The sequence below is a fragment of the Choloepus didactylus genome, chromosome 4 (genome assembly GCF_015220235.1).
Source record: "Choloepus didactylus isolate mChoDid1 chromosome 4, mChoDid1.pri, whole genome shotgun sequence".
Lineage (NCBI taxonomy): Eukaryota > Metazoa > Chordata > Mammalia > Pilosa > Megalonychidae > Choloepus > Choloepus didactylus.
In genome coordinates this window covers 60,247,534-60,265,559 of record NC_051310.1, presented here as the reverse complement: position 1 = coordinate 60,265,559, position 18,026 = coordinate 60,247,534, and the positions used below count along the sequence as shown (strand labels likewise).

Below are 18,026 nucleotides of genomic sequence, written 5' to 3'. Positions count from 1 at the left end.
ATATTTAATATAAATGCACAACAACTGAAATCAAGTAATCCAGGTTGGATTACTATTATACAAAGTAAAGAAATAAAAAGACCTTTCATAATACTGTATCTTGTTGTAAAGCTGCATAAATAATTAGAATAGTAGCTAATATCTGCTGAATATTTACCATAGACCAGACATTGTTAATTAAGCACTATACATGTTCTATCTCATTTAATGCTCACACTCACAATAACTCTCCAGAGCAGGTGCTCCTATCACCTCCATTTTACACATGTGGAAACTAAGGCACAGAAGTCAACATACAGTCAGTAAGGAATCAAGCAAGGATTTGAAGCCAGGCAGTCTGACTCTCCAGAATCCCTGTGCTTTTTTACCAAGCCAAGTCCTTCAACAGAGTATCAGCCATACTAGTCTCGGCAATAAAAATAATCCAAAGACATGTAAACTTTTGGCAGATCAGATAAACTGTAGAAATAATGAGTGAACAATAAAACAGAGCAAATCAATGAATCTTCAGCTTACAAAACATCATGCACTGTACCAGCAAAAGCTGGAAAACTGTGTCTTTAACTGATCTAGATATTCTTATTTGAAATAATATCCTTAAAAATATACTCACAAATGTTTCCAGTAATGCACTTGTTATTATTTGAACTATGTCTTGTGCATGGGTGTTAGCTAGTGGAATGCTCTCTATTTTGCCTTCTTTGTGTCTGGCAAGCAGCAGGGCTGGAACAGTTGCCGCATATTTATTTGACCTATGGAAAAATATAGTATTAAAATTCACAACAACCATATATCTAGTCTAGTCATAAAAAACATGAAAAATTCAGCCAGTGGGAGGCAGCAAATGGGAAGTCCTACTGCTAAGGAAAAACTGAACACAATTCCAGGCAATCTAGCCTTCTATATGAGGCTATCTGAGAAAATTCTGGAGCCTTGATGACCTAGATTAAAAGAAACCAACAGATAGTAATCTAACCAGATTTTTTTTTTTCCTAGCAATTTAGTCATCAAGAAAATGTCTAAACAGGATTTACAACACAGTGAATGACTCTCAACCTTTTACGACTACTCATGGGCATTTATTAAACAAATACTATTGGTCAGGCACTATTCTAGGTGCTTTAGTTAAGGTTTCATTTAAACCTCAGTTAGCCCTATGATGCAGATAAGAAAACCAGGCCTCAAAGAGAGTGATAGAAGGCAGAGACAGGATTCAAACTGAGCTTGTCCCAGACATAGAGCCTGTGTTCTCTCTTATGGAACCAAGAATCCATACAAACCCCCTACTTTTGCTTACTAAACCTAAAAGAAAAATCTTTCAATTGCATAGGAAAAATGTTTTGTGTGAAACTATCACATATTCATATTACATGTAAAATTTTAGTTCATGCCAGAAGAAGGCATTATAATATTATAAGCATTAGTAGAGAACCCAGACTTCAGACCACCTGAAGGACTCTGTGCTAGTTTGGAGCTATGTACCCCAGAAAAACATGTCCTTAAATGTAATTCATTCTTATGGGTATGAACTCTTGTAAACAGGACGTTTGGATGGGGTTACTTCAGTTAAGGTGTGTTCCAACTGAATCACCAAGGGTCTTAATTCAATTACTGAAGGCCTTATAGGGAAGGTCACAGGGAGACAGAAAACCTGAAGGAGCAGCAGGAAGCTGAATGTCAACAGACTGGAAGAGAAGGGAGAGGCTGCCATGTGCATTATCAAGCAGCCAAGGACCAAGATCACAGGGAGCCAGTCCTAGAATGCCAGTCTTCTGGGAGAAAGCATCACCTTGATGACAACTTGATTTTGGACTTTTCCTAGCCACAAAACTGTGAGCCAATAAATTTCTATTGTTCAAGCCAACCCATCGCATGGTATTTAATTTAGCAACAAGGAAACTAAAGCAGACCCTCTTAGTTAAGCTGTTGGTTATAAACAAAACACACTCTGAGAACTACTGGTCTAGCTCTTTTAACTATAGTTAAATGCACAATGACAGCTGAGTAGAAAGTGGTGGATGATTAGCCATGTGTCAGGTTGATATGTCCCACACTTCCTTAAAGATCTGGAGTTTAGTATTTACTTTCCAAAAATCGTTGGCTTCACAGATAGAACAAGTGCTTGATCATCAAATGCGTATGTCACCAGTTTTTACTGTGAAAGATTTAAGTTCAGAAATCACAATTAGGAATGTTATAGTCATAAAGTACAAAAGACAAACTAGTGAGGCTTAACAACTCCAGCTGTCCCTGGAAATGAACCATTAATGCAGAATGTGATATGTATTAATAATATTCTCCAAACTTAAAGTTTAGTCCTTCATTCTGCAGCAGCAAAAATATCTTGGTAGTCCACAGAGGCTTCATCTTCCAAAAGTAAGGCAACTTAAGTGTCTAAAAAAGCACTAATAAAGTGTATATTTGAATAACTGAAAATTAGGTAGATAGTATAAGTACAGTTGAATCACCCTACAACTCCAAGAGAAATATGGAAAAAGTCTGGTTTTTATATACACCTTGGTGGCAAATAAAAACCCAGACTCTCAAAAAGTAAAATTATCCAAAAAACTGTTAGAACCCCAAAGAGCCAAAAAGGCAAGTAATAGAGCCCAAAGAAGAAAATTTCTATAGAAGGATAAAGTATGCATCCAGAATCCCAAAAGAATCTAAATAGCCCATCCTATAAGGAAATTAAGGATTTTAGTAAATCTTATGCTACTGCCCTATATTCCTTTATTAACTGTATGAAGAGAAACAATATATTATTTTGCATTACTTCTTCACTAAAATTAGAAGAACAACAAACTTACAGTATCGAAACATCTCCTTCAGAATAAATTCCAGTGATGACCCATCCTTTTAGGTAGTTTCCTGCTTCAATGAAGTCTTCTTTTGCTATAAAACAAGAATAAAAATGGAATCTTTTAAAATTGTGTGTGTTATTCAATTCATGGATAGATTTATAAATAGTAGTACTTTATCATTAACTCATTATAGAGATAAATACTTAAGTGCAGACATCTTACATAATTTAGTGGTTCTAAAATAAATGTTATGTGTTTTTAATGACATTTCTTGATAACTACAGAAATGTCAACTGATGTAATGCAACCATGGTTCCCTAAATAAATGTGTAAATGTGATTTATAAGATTTATAGCACTCTAATCATACATTTACTGAATAAATATTTGTCGCTTTCAAATTTACAACTAAGGGTAAATGGAGACAGCTGTTCTATATGTTACCTGGAGAGAAAAGCATGTGAAATAATATATACATTATAATCGCAAAGTCTAAAAGTGCCTATATGCATATAAGAAAATAGAAGAATAGAAATTCGAGTCATCCAACAGTGTTTGTTAGGGTTGTGCAATTGTGAGGAATCTGCGTATTCTTTTTTTTATTGCCTATATTTTCTGTAATGTGTTTTTATTACTTTTGAACATTAATTTGTGTATCAGTCTTTTCTCATTTATTAGATTATACATATTCAAAATAAAACTATTATTACTGTATATTGCTAAATACATTTCATAAACATTAACATTCTGGATCAAGCATATGATTATCTTATATCCAAGAAGCAAGCTTGAATTAAATAGTAGCAGATTAAAGAGAAAGAGCAGAGGCAGACTTATAGGTAAATGATCTATTTTTGCCAAGTGAAAGTCAAATAACAGCTCATCTTGCTGTATAAAAGGTTTCATAGCAGTTCAAGTAGGAAAATGTTGATGGAAGAATTGAGTCATAAAGCACCTAATACACAGGCACACTGAACTCAAAAGATCTTAGCAGTCAGCACTCTATTCATGCCGTGAGCATCAACAGGGTCAACGTCAGCTTCCTCAAAACTTTTTCCTTAAAAAGGGTATTTCTGGGAGGCAAGATGGTGGACTGGTGAGGTCTAGGTTGGAGTTACTCCTCCAGGGCAGTTGGTAGAAAGACAGGAACTGCGTGGACCATACACCGCAGAGGAATGTGAGATTGGACAAACTTCATACACACACATGAAAGTGTGGAACAGCTGAGATCAGCAAAATCTGTAAATTCTCGCAGCCAGGAGGCCCACGCCCCTTCCTGCCAGGCACAATCCCGAGGGAGAAGGAGGAGAGGCCGTCCGTGCTGGGAACCAGAAGGGAGAATGAAAGCTGCAACTAGATAAACTGAGAGCAGACACCGGAAAATCTGGGAGCAGTCCGCCCAGAGGAGAGAAGACAGGGCTAGCAAAACAGCAAAAAAAAAAACAGAAAACAAAATACAAACAGACTTTTTGGAGTCAGGTGAACATAATACAGAGAAGGGCAGGGCTCAAACAGAATCAGACACATATGCAAATCCAGGGAGACAGAGCCCTTATCTGAAAAGACAGCTTCTCTGTTTTCTTGATTGCTCCTTAACAGCCCTCTACTTCTGGTCTTTTAGCATTTCAATAGCCCATCAGATCTGCAAAGACTGTAAATAGTCCATAATGGGCCCTTCCTTTTTTTTTTTTCTTTTTTTCTCTTTTTAAAATGATTACTCTAAGCCCACCACAGAAAGCCTCAAAGACTTGCAATTTGGGTCCAGGCAAGAGCAGAGCAAAGATAGCTCTGAGAGACAAAGAAATAAGTCTAGTGGTGGAGAAAATTCACGAAACACCATAACTTCCCAGCCCTTTTGGAAACTCAGATCCCAGGGGTTAGAATTCATTAACTACTTCAGTCAGCCACATTCCCCACAGGGTCAGGGTCACCTGGAGAATGAAACGCTCCCCTCCTCCTTACACTGGTGGGGGAACTGTGGGCTGGCAAGCGCCACCTGCTGGACAGCATTGGAGAAGCACAGAGTCTAAAGGCCTCACAGGAGGGTCTCATTTTCAAGGAATCTCTATACCCTCCTCCCGAGACCTGGGCCTCTCTGGACTAGGAAAATCTGACTGGGGCTGACCGTATCTGAGGAGATCACCACACAAAAAGGCTTGCAGGGCAAGAAACAGAAAAACAAGAGGTGAAAAACTCTGATCAACTAAACAGAATCTAAGTTAAAGGTCTAGAGTAAGCTGAACTAAACACCAAAGATTAGAAAACAAAGCCAACCAACAAGAAAATCCTAGGTAAAGGAGTGAAAACAAGCTCCAGAATAAACTAATCAAGAAAGTTAGATGCCTGTACAGCTTAAGATAACGAGCCATACTAAGAAACATGAAAATATGGATCAGCTCAAGGAACAAACTAATAGTTCAACTGAGATACAGGAGTTGAAGCAATTATTGCTAAATCAATTCAATGAGCTTAAGAAAGAACTAATTGGAGATGTTCAAACAAATCTAAATCAATTCAAAAATCAAGTCAATGAACTGGGAGAAGACATAGCAAAAGAGATGAAGGACATAAGAAGGACACTGGATGACCATAAGGAAGAATTCATAAACTTGAAAAAACAAATGACAGAACTTATGGGAATGAAGGGCATAATGGAGGAGATGAAAGAGACAAAGGAGGGATATAACAGTAGATTTGAACAGGCAGAAGAAGGGATCAGTGAATTGGAAGACCAGACATCTGAATTCACAACATGAAAGAAGAGATGGTGAAAAGAATGGAAAAATATGAGCAGGGTCTTAGGGAGCTGAGTGACAACATAAAATGCACAAACATACATGTTATGGGTGTCCCAGAAGGGTAAGAGAGGGGGAAAGGGACAGAAAGAATAATAGAAGAAATAATCCTGAAATTTTCCCAACTCTTATTAAAGACAGAAAATTAGAGACTCAAGAAGTACAGCACACCCCAAACAGAATAGACCCTAACAGACGTACTCCAAGACACTTACTGATCAGATTGTCCAATGTCAAAGACAAAGAGAGAATTCTGAAAGCAGCAAGAGAAAAGCAATCCATCACATACAAGGGAAGCTCGATAAGACTTTGTACAGATTTCTCCAAAGAAACCATGGAGGTGAGAAGACAGTGGTATGACATATTTAACATTCTGAAAGAGAAGAACTGCCAACCAAGAATTCTATATCCAGCAAAACTGTCCTTCAAAAATAAGGGAGAGATTAAAAATTTTCAGACAAACAGACACCGAGAGAGTTCATGAATACAAGACCGGCGCTACAGAAAATACTAAAGGGAGTGCTACAAGCTGATAGGAAAAGACAGGAGAAAGAGGTTTGGAGAAGAGTGTAGAAATGAAGATTATCAGGAAGTGTAAAAAGAGAGAGAAGAAAAAATAGGACATAACATATAAAATCCAAAAGACAAAATGGTAGAAGTACTGCCCTTACAGAAATAACACTAAATGTTAATGGATTAAACTCCCCAATAAGAAGACACAGACTGGCAGAATGGATTAAAAAACAGGACCCATCTATATGCTATCTACAAGAAACTCACCTTAGACACAAGGACAAAAATAGGCTGAAAGTGAAAGGTTGGAAAAAGATATTTCATGCAAACAGCAACCAGAAAAAAGTGGGAGTAACTATGTTAATATCAGACAAAGTAGACTTCAAAAGTAAAACAATTAAAAAAGACAAAGAAGGACACTATATATTAATAAAAAGGTCAATTCATCAAGAAAACATAACAATCATAAACATTTATGCACCAAGACAGAGTGCCCCAAAATTCATGAGGCAGACACTGAGAACACTGAAAGAAGTAGATAACTCCACAATAATAGCTGGAGATTTCAATACACCACTTTCCTCAATGGATAGAACATCTAGACAGAGGATCAACAAGGAAATGGAGATAATGAATTGTATGATAAATGAACTAGTTTTGACAGACATTTATAAAACACTACACCCCACAACAGCAGGGTACACATTCTTCTCGAGTGCTCATGGAACATTTTCTAGGATAGACCACATGGTGGGTCAAAAAGCAAGCCTCAACAAATTTTAAAATATTGATATTATAAAAAAACACTAACTCAGATCATAACGGAATGAAGTTGGAAATAAATAACAGGCAGAACATTGAAAAATTCACAAATATATGGAGACTAAACAATACACTCTTAGAAAACCAGTGGGTAAAGGAAGAAATTACGAGAGAAATTAGTAAATACCTCAAGGCGAATGACAATGAAAACACAACATATCAAAACTTATGGGATGCAGCAAAGGAGGTGATGAGAGGGAAATTTAGTGCCTTAAATGCTTATATTAAAAGAGAAGAGAGGGTAAAAATTGAGGAATTAACTGTCCACCTGGAAGAACTAGAGTAAGAACAACAAATAAACCCCAAAGCAAACAGAAGGAAAGAAATAACAAAGATCAGAGCAGAAATAAATGAAACTGAGAAGAAAACAATACAGAGAATCAACAAAACCAGAAGCCAGTTCTTCAAGAAAATCAACAAAATTGATGGACCCCTAGCTAGGCTAACAAAAAAAAAAAAAAAAAAAAGAGAGAGCAAGAGAGAGCAGATGCAAATAAATGCAATCAGAAATGGGAAAGGAAACATAACTACTGACCTTGCAGAAATAAAGAAGACAATGAGAAGATACTATGAACAACTATATGCTAATAAACTGGACAACTTACATGAAATGGACAACTTCCTAGAAAAGCATAACCAACCAACATTTACCCGAGAAGAAACAGAGGACCTCAACAAACAGATGACAAGCAAAGAGACTGAGTCAGTCATCAAAAAGCTCCCAAAAAAGAAAAGCCCAGGACCAGATGGCTTCACATGTGAATTCTACCAAGCATTCAAGAAAAAATTAATACCAATCCTGCTCAAACTCTTCAAAAAAAAATTGGAAGAGGAGGGAAAACTACCCAACTCACTCTATGAAGCCAACATCACCCTAATACCAAAATCAGACAAAGATACTACAAAACAAGAAAATTATAGACCAATCTCTTTAATGAATATAGATGCAAAAATCCTCAACAAAATACTCGCAAATCGAATTCAGCAGCACATTAAAAAAATTACACACCACAACCAAGTGGGGTTTATTCCAGGTATGCAATAATTGTAATTGATTTTCAACATTTTCAACATAAAATCAATTAATATAACACACCACATCAATAAATCAAAGCAAAAGAACCACATGATCATCTCAATCGATGCAGAAAAGGCACTTGACAAAATTCAACATCCTTTCTTGATGAAAATGCTTCAAAGGATAGGAATAGAAGGGAATTTTCTCAATATGATAAAGGCAATATATGAAAAACCGACAGCTACCATTGTATTCAATGGGCAGAGACTGAAAGCTTTTCCTCTAAGATATGGAACAAGACAGGGATGCCCACTGTCACCACTGTTACTCAACATTGTGCTGGAAGTTCTAGCTACAGCAATCAGGCAAGAAAAAAATATAAAAGGCATCCAAATTGAAGAGGAAAAAGTAAAATTTTCACTGTTTGCAGATGACATGATTCTATATGTAGACAATCCAGAAAAATCTACAGCAAAGATATTAGAGCTAATCAATGAATAAAGCAAAGATCTGTAGTGTGCTTATACACAAGTAATGTGCAACAAGAGGAAGAAATTTTTTTAAAAATTCCATTTACAATAGCAACCAAAAGAATCAAGTATTTAGGAATAAACTTAACGAACACCACAAAAGACCTATACAAAGAAAATTACAAGAAACCACTAAAAGAAATCGAGCAGGACCTAAAAAAATGGAAGAACATACCATGTTCATGGATTGGAAGACTAAATATAATTAAGATGTCAAGTCTACCTAAACTGATTCATAGATTCAATGCAATATCAATTAAAATCCCAACAACTTACTTTGCAGAAATAGAAAAACCAATAACCAAATTTATTTGGAAGGGCAAGGTGCCCCAAATAGCTAAAAATATCTTGAGAAAGAGGAATGAAGTGGGAGGTCTCACACTACCTGACTTTGAAGCATATTACAAAGCTACAGTGCTCAAAACAGCATGGTACTAGCATAAGGACAGAGATACTGACCAATGGAATCGAATTGAGTGTTCAGAAATAGATTCTTGCATCTAAGGACAACTGACCTTTTGTAAGGCAGTCAAGTCAAATCAACTGGGACAGAGCAGCCTCTTCAATAAATGGTGTTTGGAGAACTGGATATCCATTTCCAAAAGAATGAAAGAGGACTCCTACCTCACACCTTATACAAAAATTAACTCTAGTTGGATGATCAAAGACCTAAATAAAAGTGCTAAGACCATTAGACTCTTAGAAGAAAATGCAGGGCACTATCTTAAAGATCTTGTGATAGGAGGTTGTTTCCTAGACCTTATACCCAAAGCACAAGCAACCAAAGAACAAACAGACAAATGGGATCTCCTCAAAATCAAATGCTTTTGTACATCAAAGGACTTTGTTAGAAAAGTAGAAAGGCAGCCTACACAATATTTGGGAAGCACATATCAGATAAGGGTTAAATATCCTGAATACATAAAGCAATCCTACCACTCAACAACAGAAAGACAAACAACCCAATTAAAAAATGGGCAAAAGACATGGACACTCTTCTGAAGAGGAAACACAAATGGCTCAAAAACACAGGAAAAAATGCTCAACTTCACTGGCTATTAGGGAAATGCAAATCAAAACCACAATGAGATACCATCTCACGCCTATCAGAATAGCCATTATCCAAAAAAAAAACAGAAAATTACAAGTGCTGGAGAGGATGTGGAGAAAGAGGCATACTTATTCATTGTGGTGGGAATGTAAAATGGTGCAACCACTCTGGAAGACAGTGCGGAGGTTCCTTAGGAAGCTAAGTATACATTTGCCATATGACCCAGCTATTCCTTGCTAGGTATGTACTCAAAGGAACTGAAAGCTAAGACACAAATGGACATTTGTAAACTGATGTTTATTGCCTCATGATTCACAATTGCCAAGAGATGGAAGCAGCCCAAATGTCCATCAATGGACGAGAGATAAACAAACTGTGGTATATACACATGATGGAATATTATACAGCTGTAATACAGAACAAAGACATGGAACACATAATAACGTGGCTGAACCTTGAGGACGTTACATTGAGTGAAGTTACCCAGAAACAAAAGGACAAATACTGTATGGTCTCACTAATATGAAATAACACTAATGAGCAAACTTTGAGAGTTAAAAGCTGATAAACAGGCTACCAGGAGATAGACAGAGGGTAGAGATCAGGCATTTGATGCTGAAGGACTACAGAAATGTTCAGCAGGATTAATTGTATAGATCCAGAAATAGATAGCATAATACTGTGTAATTGTAACACAATATTGTAAGTACATGGAACAAAGATGTCTGTGAGCAAAGCTGAAAGAGGTGGGATAGGGGAATGTATGACACCAGAGGTAAAGACAGATGAATGAAGACTGGGACTGTATAACTTGGCAAAAACTGGAGTGGCCAATGACTGTTGCTAAATGTACAAATATAAAAATGTTCTCACACGTGGGAGAACAAATGAATGTCAACCATGCAGAGTGTTGAAAAAGGGATGGTATTTGTGAAAAAACATAACCAAACCAAACTGGAGTCTATGGTCAACAGTAACATTCCAATACGCTTCCATTAAATGTAACAAAGGCAATATACCAAAGTTAAATGGGTATGAGAGGGGGATATAAGGGAAGGATATGGGACTTTTGGTAGTGGTATTGTTTTTTATCCTTACTATTATATTGTATAGTATGACACTTTTATTTTTCTTTTTATTATCTTTATAATTCACCAAAAAAAAAAAACACTTTTTCATAATAATCAATATATTCAAGTGCTGACTGTGGTGATAAATGTACAACTATGTGATGATGCCATGAACAACTGATTGTACACTGTGGATAGTTGTATGTTATGTGAATATATCTCTATAAGATTGTAGGAAAAATATAAATAGAGGTAAAAGTGCTGGAGAAAACATGGAGAGAGGGATGTGCCTATTTACTGTTGAGGAGACAGAATGGTGTAACCTTTCTGGAGGTTACTCTGGTGGCTCCACAAGAAGCTAAGTATGTGGGGCCTTAAGGTCCTACAACCTCATCATGGGGTATGTATTTGGAAAATCCGAGAGTAGAGACATGAATGGACATTTGCACATTGGTGTTCATGGAGGCAATATTCCTGATTTGCAATGGGTGGAGGTGGCCTAAGGGTACACTGACTGAGGAACAGAATGGTGAACTGTGGTGTATGCATACAATGGAATATTGAGCAATTACGGGAAGGAGTGAAGCTGTGAGACATGCAATAAGGTGAATGGATCCTGAGACAGCATGTTGAGTGAATTACACCAGAAACCAAGGCAAACACTATAATGCCTCACCAATATGGACTAACTACAATGTGTAAACTTAGAATTAAATCTTAGAACACAGCTTAACAGGGAAATGATTATTGTAATGGTCCCTAGATTGTAAGCTCTTACAGCAGTCAAATCTATTACTGAATTCTAATGGCTATCTCCAAACTCCTGATCCCTTAATGCATAACCTGATTGGTCTTTGGAACACTGGGTATCTGGGTGACACCTGAAACTCAGAGCTAGAGCTCGGCAGATATGAATATCAGTATTAATGAATACAGCAACTGTTTAAAAAAAAAAAAAAAAAAAGCTGAAATAGAGCCCAGACTTCAATTAGAAGCAGATCTGGTTAAGACTAGAGGAAATCAGGCCAAAGGGCAAAGGTTGAAACTGACTGTGTTCTAACTTCAACTCCCATGTAAGACCAAGGGAAAAGATGTTTATTTGGTGTAGGATCTATATTTTCTAACAATATAACTTGTACAGTTTGTTCAAACACTACAATTACATGGAACTGTGAATAGGAAGTGAGCTATGGTAGGTCTGAGTAGATTAGAATGAAATAGCAACATATCCTAAAGTAATTTGGGTAGAGAATAAAAATATATATTCAGGGCCCCCCTGAAGAGCTGGGGGAGAATGCAGAGGTGTTGGACTTCCTCACCTGGATTGTTGATGATGTTCTCACAAACACTGGGGACTCACAGCTTCATGTGCTGAGCTCTGTCTTGGGGCTGGCCCCTATGAAGCTTATTGCTGCAAGGAGAGGATAAACCTCCCCGAGTGACTCTCTGTTGCTCAGATGTGGCCCTCTCTAACTAAGCCACCTTGGTGGACGATATTGCTGCCCTCCCCACTATGTGGGACCTGACACCCAGGGGTGTAAATCTCCTGGCAATGCAGGATATGACTCTCCCAGGCATGAATCTGGGCCTGGCATCATGGGATTGAGAACACCTTCTTGACCAAAAGGGGGATGTGAAATGAAATGAAATAAAGCTTCAGTGGCTGAGCAATTTCAAATGGAGTCAAGAGATCACTGTGGTGGACATTCTTATGCACTATATAGATAACACTTTTTAGGTTTTAATATATTGGAATAGCTAGAAGTAAATACCTGAAACTACCAAACTCCAACCCAGTAGCCTTGACTCTTAAAGACGACTGTATACCAATGTAGCTTACAAGGGGTGACAGTGCGATTGTGAAAACGCTGTGGATCACACTCCCTTTATCCAGTGTATGGATGGATGAGTGGGAAAATGGGGACAAAACCTAAATGAAAAATAGGGTTGAATGGGCAGGGGGATGATTTGGATGTTCTTTTTTTATTTATTTTTTATTCTGATTCTGGTGTTAAGGAAAATGTTCAAAAATAGATTGGGGTGATAAATGCACAACTATAAGATGGTACTGTGAACAGCTGATTGTACACCATGGATGACTGTATGGTATGTGAATATATCTCAATAAATCTGAATTTAAAAAAAAAAAAAGGTTATTTCCACAAGATTCCAAAAGATTGAGAAACACTTTTTGTGGTACAGCAAACTTATTATGGTAGCACAATCAGCCAGTAACCAGCCCTGAAAGCTCATCTGTAGTCATGAATTTAATCAGTCACCAGTAATAATTAAAATATTTTATTTAACCTATGTGTGGTGGTTTGGAACTGTATGTACCCCAGAAAACCACGTTCTCAAAGCTAATCCATTACCATGGGTGTAAACCTATTGTAAGTAGGACCTTTTGATCAGGTTACTTCAATTAAGGCATGGCTCAGGGTGGGTCTTAATTCTCTTACTGGACTCCTTTATATACAGAATTAATACAGAAAGAGAAAAGGCCATGGGATCAAGAAGCTGAAATCAACTGAACCTGGAAGATAAGAGAGAGACCAGCAAATGCTGCCATGGGTGATACCATGTGAAGAAAGCATCGCCTTGATGATGCCTTGATTTGGACATTCTCACAGCCTCAACATGTAAGCTAATAAATTCCCATTTCATGATATCTGTTTTGACCAGCCTAGGAAACGAAAGCACTCTGTTACACAAAAGGAGAAAATATTAAGATAACTGAGGAACCAGAAAGGACTGAGTGTCTATATTTTCATTTCTAGGAGAAAAAAGAACTAAATTCTAGTCAAAATTTGGTGATCATTATTTAAAGTAATGACACACTGCAATCTATGTCAAGTGCTGCTTTTCTGTTTTGATAGGTAGCAGTGAGAAATACACTAATATTCCCATATAATTTCCTCAGACAGAAGCCTCTCAAGAAAGATGTAGCTGAAAGGCTCTTCATGAATCCACTTGTTCATAATCCTAAGTGATTGTGAGGATGAAGAGTTTAAGACCGTAGGCTTCAAATGCATTTTCATTTCCACTATATCAGTGTGTAAATTTTCCTCTGAAACTTTAAGCATATTCTTCTCCTCCTTGGTGAAACTGCATATATGTCAGAAAATACAGCAACCCTACATATAAGGAAATAAATTTTTAATGAAAGATAAAGAAAAAGGTTTTTTTGACCACTATAAATATAGTTGGGTTACAGGTATAGTTGTAGATATAGTTATAATAGTTAGTTGTTTAACTATAAATACATTTTAATTGCCTAAAATATAAAGTATGCATTAATTTAGCAGAATTGGTTTTTTTCCACTACCATGTTTTATTAAAAACCACACACACACACACACATCTATTTCCCAGCTCTGTCAGCTGAGATGGTTGAGAAGCAAGAACACTCCAACAACAATAAGCACACCTAACCCTTAGATCCTGGTTTCTAAATTCAATTCTCCACTAAAAGGACCTGTACTCCTTGGAGAAACAGCTGATTCCAGAGATAGGACCAGGAACATTTTGTGGCAAAAATAAGGACACGTTCAAAGAATGATGGAGACATGTCCAAAGGACACAGGAGTCAAATTGAAGGCACTACCACTGGCCAAATCTGGGACAATGTGAGCAAACCAATGACAGTAACAGATTATATGACCCACTGTGTAAAATAATTCATGAGTCCATACTGATAAACAAATAATCAAGGAGAAAGGAAAGTTCTTTCCTACAGTGGTATGCTAACTAATAAACGAAGGAATAATGGAGTTAGAAAGTTTCTATTTGGCAACTGTAATAGTAATAATTGTTGCAAGCAATGGATTCTAAAACCATAGTGCAAAAGTATGATGAGCAACAGAACATTTACAGAGTTTTAATTTCTCTCCCACAAGATATTTATTAATTACAAAGGTAAAAACTTTCCAGTAGAGAGACACAGTGGACACCCCTTAGCCAAATGATTAATGTTAATTAATATCAACACTAATGAGAAAAATTAGCAGCATGTGCCTCCTGATATGATGTCCTGAAAAAAACACATCATCACTTCTGTGGCTCCTACCAAAAATGCACAACCTGAATCTAATCATGAGGAAACATCACACAAATCCATACTGAAGAACATTCTACAATAACTGGCCCGTACTCTCTTAAAATGTCAATACCTTAAAAGACTGAGGAACTGGTCTAGATGACAAGAGACAAAAGGTTATATAACTGAATGCGATGTGTGATCCAGGATTTTTTTTTTTGCTATCAGTACAACTGGCAAAATCTGAATAACATCTATAGATTAGATAATAATATTATACTGATGTTCGTTTCCTGAGTTTGATGACGGTAGTTTTGTTATGTAAGAGAATGTTCTCATTTTGTATAAAACAAACACTTAAATACATAGGGGTTGGGGTATGATGTCTGCAACTAACTTTAGAATTATTCAAAAAACGTGTCAACAGAGAGAGAGAAAGATAAAGCAAATGTAAAATGCTAAAATGGGAATATGAGTGAAGACTATTTAGGAATTCTTTTGAGTCTTGAAATTTTTCTGTACATCTGAAATTATGTTAAAATAAAATTAATTGACTAAAAAAGAGAATAATTGCAACAAATTCTTCAAATGTTCCTTGATATCAATATTCTCATTATCACCAGACTCACCTTTTAAACTATCTTTTTTCCAGATCTGATATAGTATTTAAGACACAGTAATTCAGTTATAGTGTTTCTGAACTCATATATGACATTGTCAATGGAACTGTTCCCCGAACTACATGTATTCATTTTCATATATTAGGACAGCTGTTTTTTCTATTTATTCATCATTTTACATTTTTAATGCATTTTTATTGTGAACTTTAACATATATATAATAGTGATAAATGTCAAAGTATGATTTAACAAGTAGTTAAGAGCAAATTTCAGAGAATATCATGGATCACAGTTCCACAACTTCAGCTATTTCCATTATTGTATAATGTACATACATACAGAAAGGTGTTAATTTTGGATGTACAGCTCAACAAGCAGTTATATATGTAATTTCTAAAATTGTTATGGCCTACAGTTCTACAGTTTGTTATTTCCTTACTATAAAATATAGGATATATACAGAAATGTGAAGACTTTCAAAGCACAATTCAATGAGTAGCTATAGAGTAAATTTCAAAGAATGTTATAGGTTATAGTTCCACCATGTCACTTACAGCCTTCCCAGCTATTCCAACACCCCAGCATCTAAAAATTATGTATATATATTTATATAAAAGTTTCAGTATTCATAGACCTTTGTTAAATCTTATTTTATTTGTTGCTACCCCTTCCTCTCAATCTCTTTCTCCATCTTCAGGGTGTCTAGGCAATGAGCACCCTGATTTGTTCATACTGAAAGCTGTGTCAACAGTATGGGGAAGGGGGCTGTATCTGATTGTCGTTCTTAAAGAAGCTGTTGTCTCTGTATTTTAGGACTTGTCTGGTATAGGAACACTCTGGTGGATTTAAGTTTCTGAGAGATAAAACTTAGTGAATCTTTTATAGAATCTCAGGTAGGGACCTAGGTATTTGGGGACTACTTTTGCTAAGGGCATGGCATACTGTGGCCATCTGGGATGTCTAGCTGAAGCTCATATAAGCGAAACCTCCAGGATAGCCTCTCAACTCTATTCTAGGATCCCTCAGCACTGTAACCTCAGCTTGTTACTTTCTTTTTTCCCCTTTTCATCAAGTAGGCATTTTCAATCTCTCACTGAAAGGACCAGGCTCATTCCTGAGAGTCACGTCCCACATCGCCATGGAGGTTCATTCCCCTGGGAGTCATGTCCCATGTGGTAGGAAGTTAATAAATTTATTTGCCGAGTTGGGCTTAGAGAGAGAAAGGCTACATCTAAGCAACAAAAGAGGTTTTCCTGGAGGTGCCTCTTAGGCATAATTACAGGAAGTCTCAGCCTCACATTTATAGCCCTAAGTTTCACAAGAGCAAGCCTTAAGTTGAGGGCCTGATTTATTAAGTAACGGGTTCCTAATTTCACTTAATACATATTCTATCCCAAGACAGATGGTCAGTTTCTTACATTATCTTCACTTAGTTGTACAATCATCGTCACTCTCAACTTTAAACAATTATCAACATAAAACATCCCAAAGCCCTTATCAGCTGCTAATTATTCATCGCTAGTATTACTGTAGTGTTGATAAAATATTCCTATTGAAAAAAGTCTATAATACGTAATGGGTAGTTTTTCCATATACCACTGTTAACTCTCTGCACCAATGTCATATCTTCTAAGTATATCACGCTAACATCCATTTACGAATATGGTCACCTTAAATGTGTCACTGATACTAATAATCCCATTGACAAACCATAGGCACACCTGACTCTATACCGTTAAGTTCACCCTCATTATCATATCTGCAGATATTAGATTATCATTCCCCTTCACTGGCTTCTGTCTATCTCTAGGTCCCCTATATTCTACATTATAAGACACTTATTTTACATTTTTCACAGAGTTCACATTAGTGGTAACATACAGTATTTCTCCTTTTGTATCTGGCATATTTCATTCAGCATGATATCTTCAAAATTCATCCATGTTGTCATATGTTCCATGACCTCATTCCTTCTTAGCACTGTGTAGTATTCCATCATAGGTATATACCACATTTTGTTTCTCCACTCACTCATCTGTTGAAGGACATTGGATTGTTTCCATCTCTTGGCAATTGTGAACAATGTAACTATGAACATCAGTGTGCAAATATCTGATCATGTCAGTGCTTTCAGATCTTCTGGGTTTATACCGAGAAGTGAAATTGCTGGATCATAGGGTAACTCAGTATCTAATTTTCTGAGGAACCGCCAAACTGTCTTCTACAGTAGCTGTACCATTATACAGTCCCACCAGCAATGAATGAGAGTCCCAATTTCTCCACATCCTTTCAAGCATTTGTAGTTTCATGTTTGTTTAATGGCAGCCATTCTTATTGGTGTGAGAAGATATTTCATTGTGGTCTTGAATTGCATTTCCCTAATAGCTAGTGGAGATGAACATTTTTTTTTCATGTGTTTTTTAGCTATCTGTATTTCCTCTTAGGAAAAATTACATATCTTTTTCCATTTATACTTGGGCTATCTGTACTATTGTTGAGTTGTAAGATTTCTTTATATATGCAAGATATCAGTCTCTTATCAGATACATGGTTTCCAAATATTTTCTCCCATCGTGTTGACTGCCTCTTCACCTTTTTGACAAATTCTTGTGAGACAGAAGCTTTCGATTTTGATGAGTTCCCTTCTATCTACTATTTTTTTGTCTGTTGCTTGTGCTTTGGGTGTAAGGTCTAAGGAGCAACCTCCTAATACTATGTCTTGAAGATGTTTCCCTACATTATATTCTTAGAGTTTTACAGTACTGGCT

The 18,026-nt window shown here is 36.6% G+C and overlaps 1 protein-coding gene across 2 annotated transcripts in view; it reads right to left on the bottom strand.

Moving 5' to 3' along the window:
* The window catches only part of TXNDC16 (thioredoxin domain containing 16), a 153,972-nt gene that overhangs the window by 17,858 nt on the left and 118,088 nt on the right, over positions 1–18,026 (bottom strand). For both annotated transcript variants that reach the window (XM_037832707.1, XM_037832708.1), the window contains exons 17-18: positions 2,811–2,895; positions 614–752 (exon numbers count right to left, since the gene is read on the bottom strand). In XM_037832707.1, the coding sequence (XP_037688635.1) occupies positions 614–752; positions 2,811–2,895 (224 nt within the window). The remainder of the gene's footprint in view (positions 1–613; positions 753–2,810; positions 2,896–18,026) is intronic.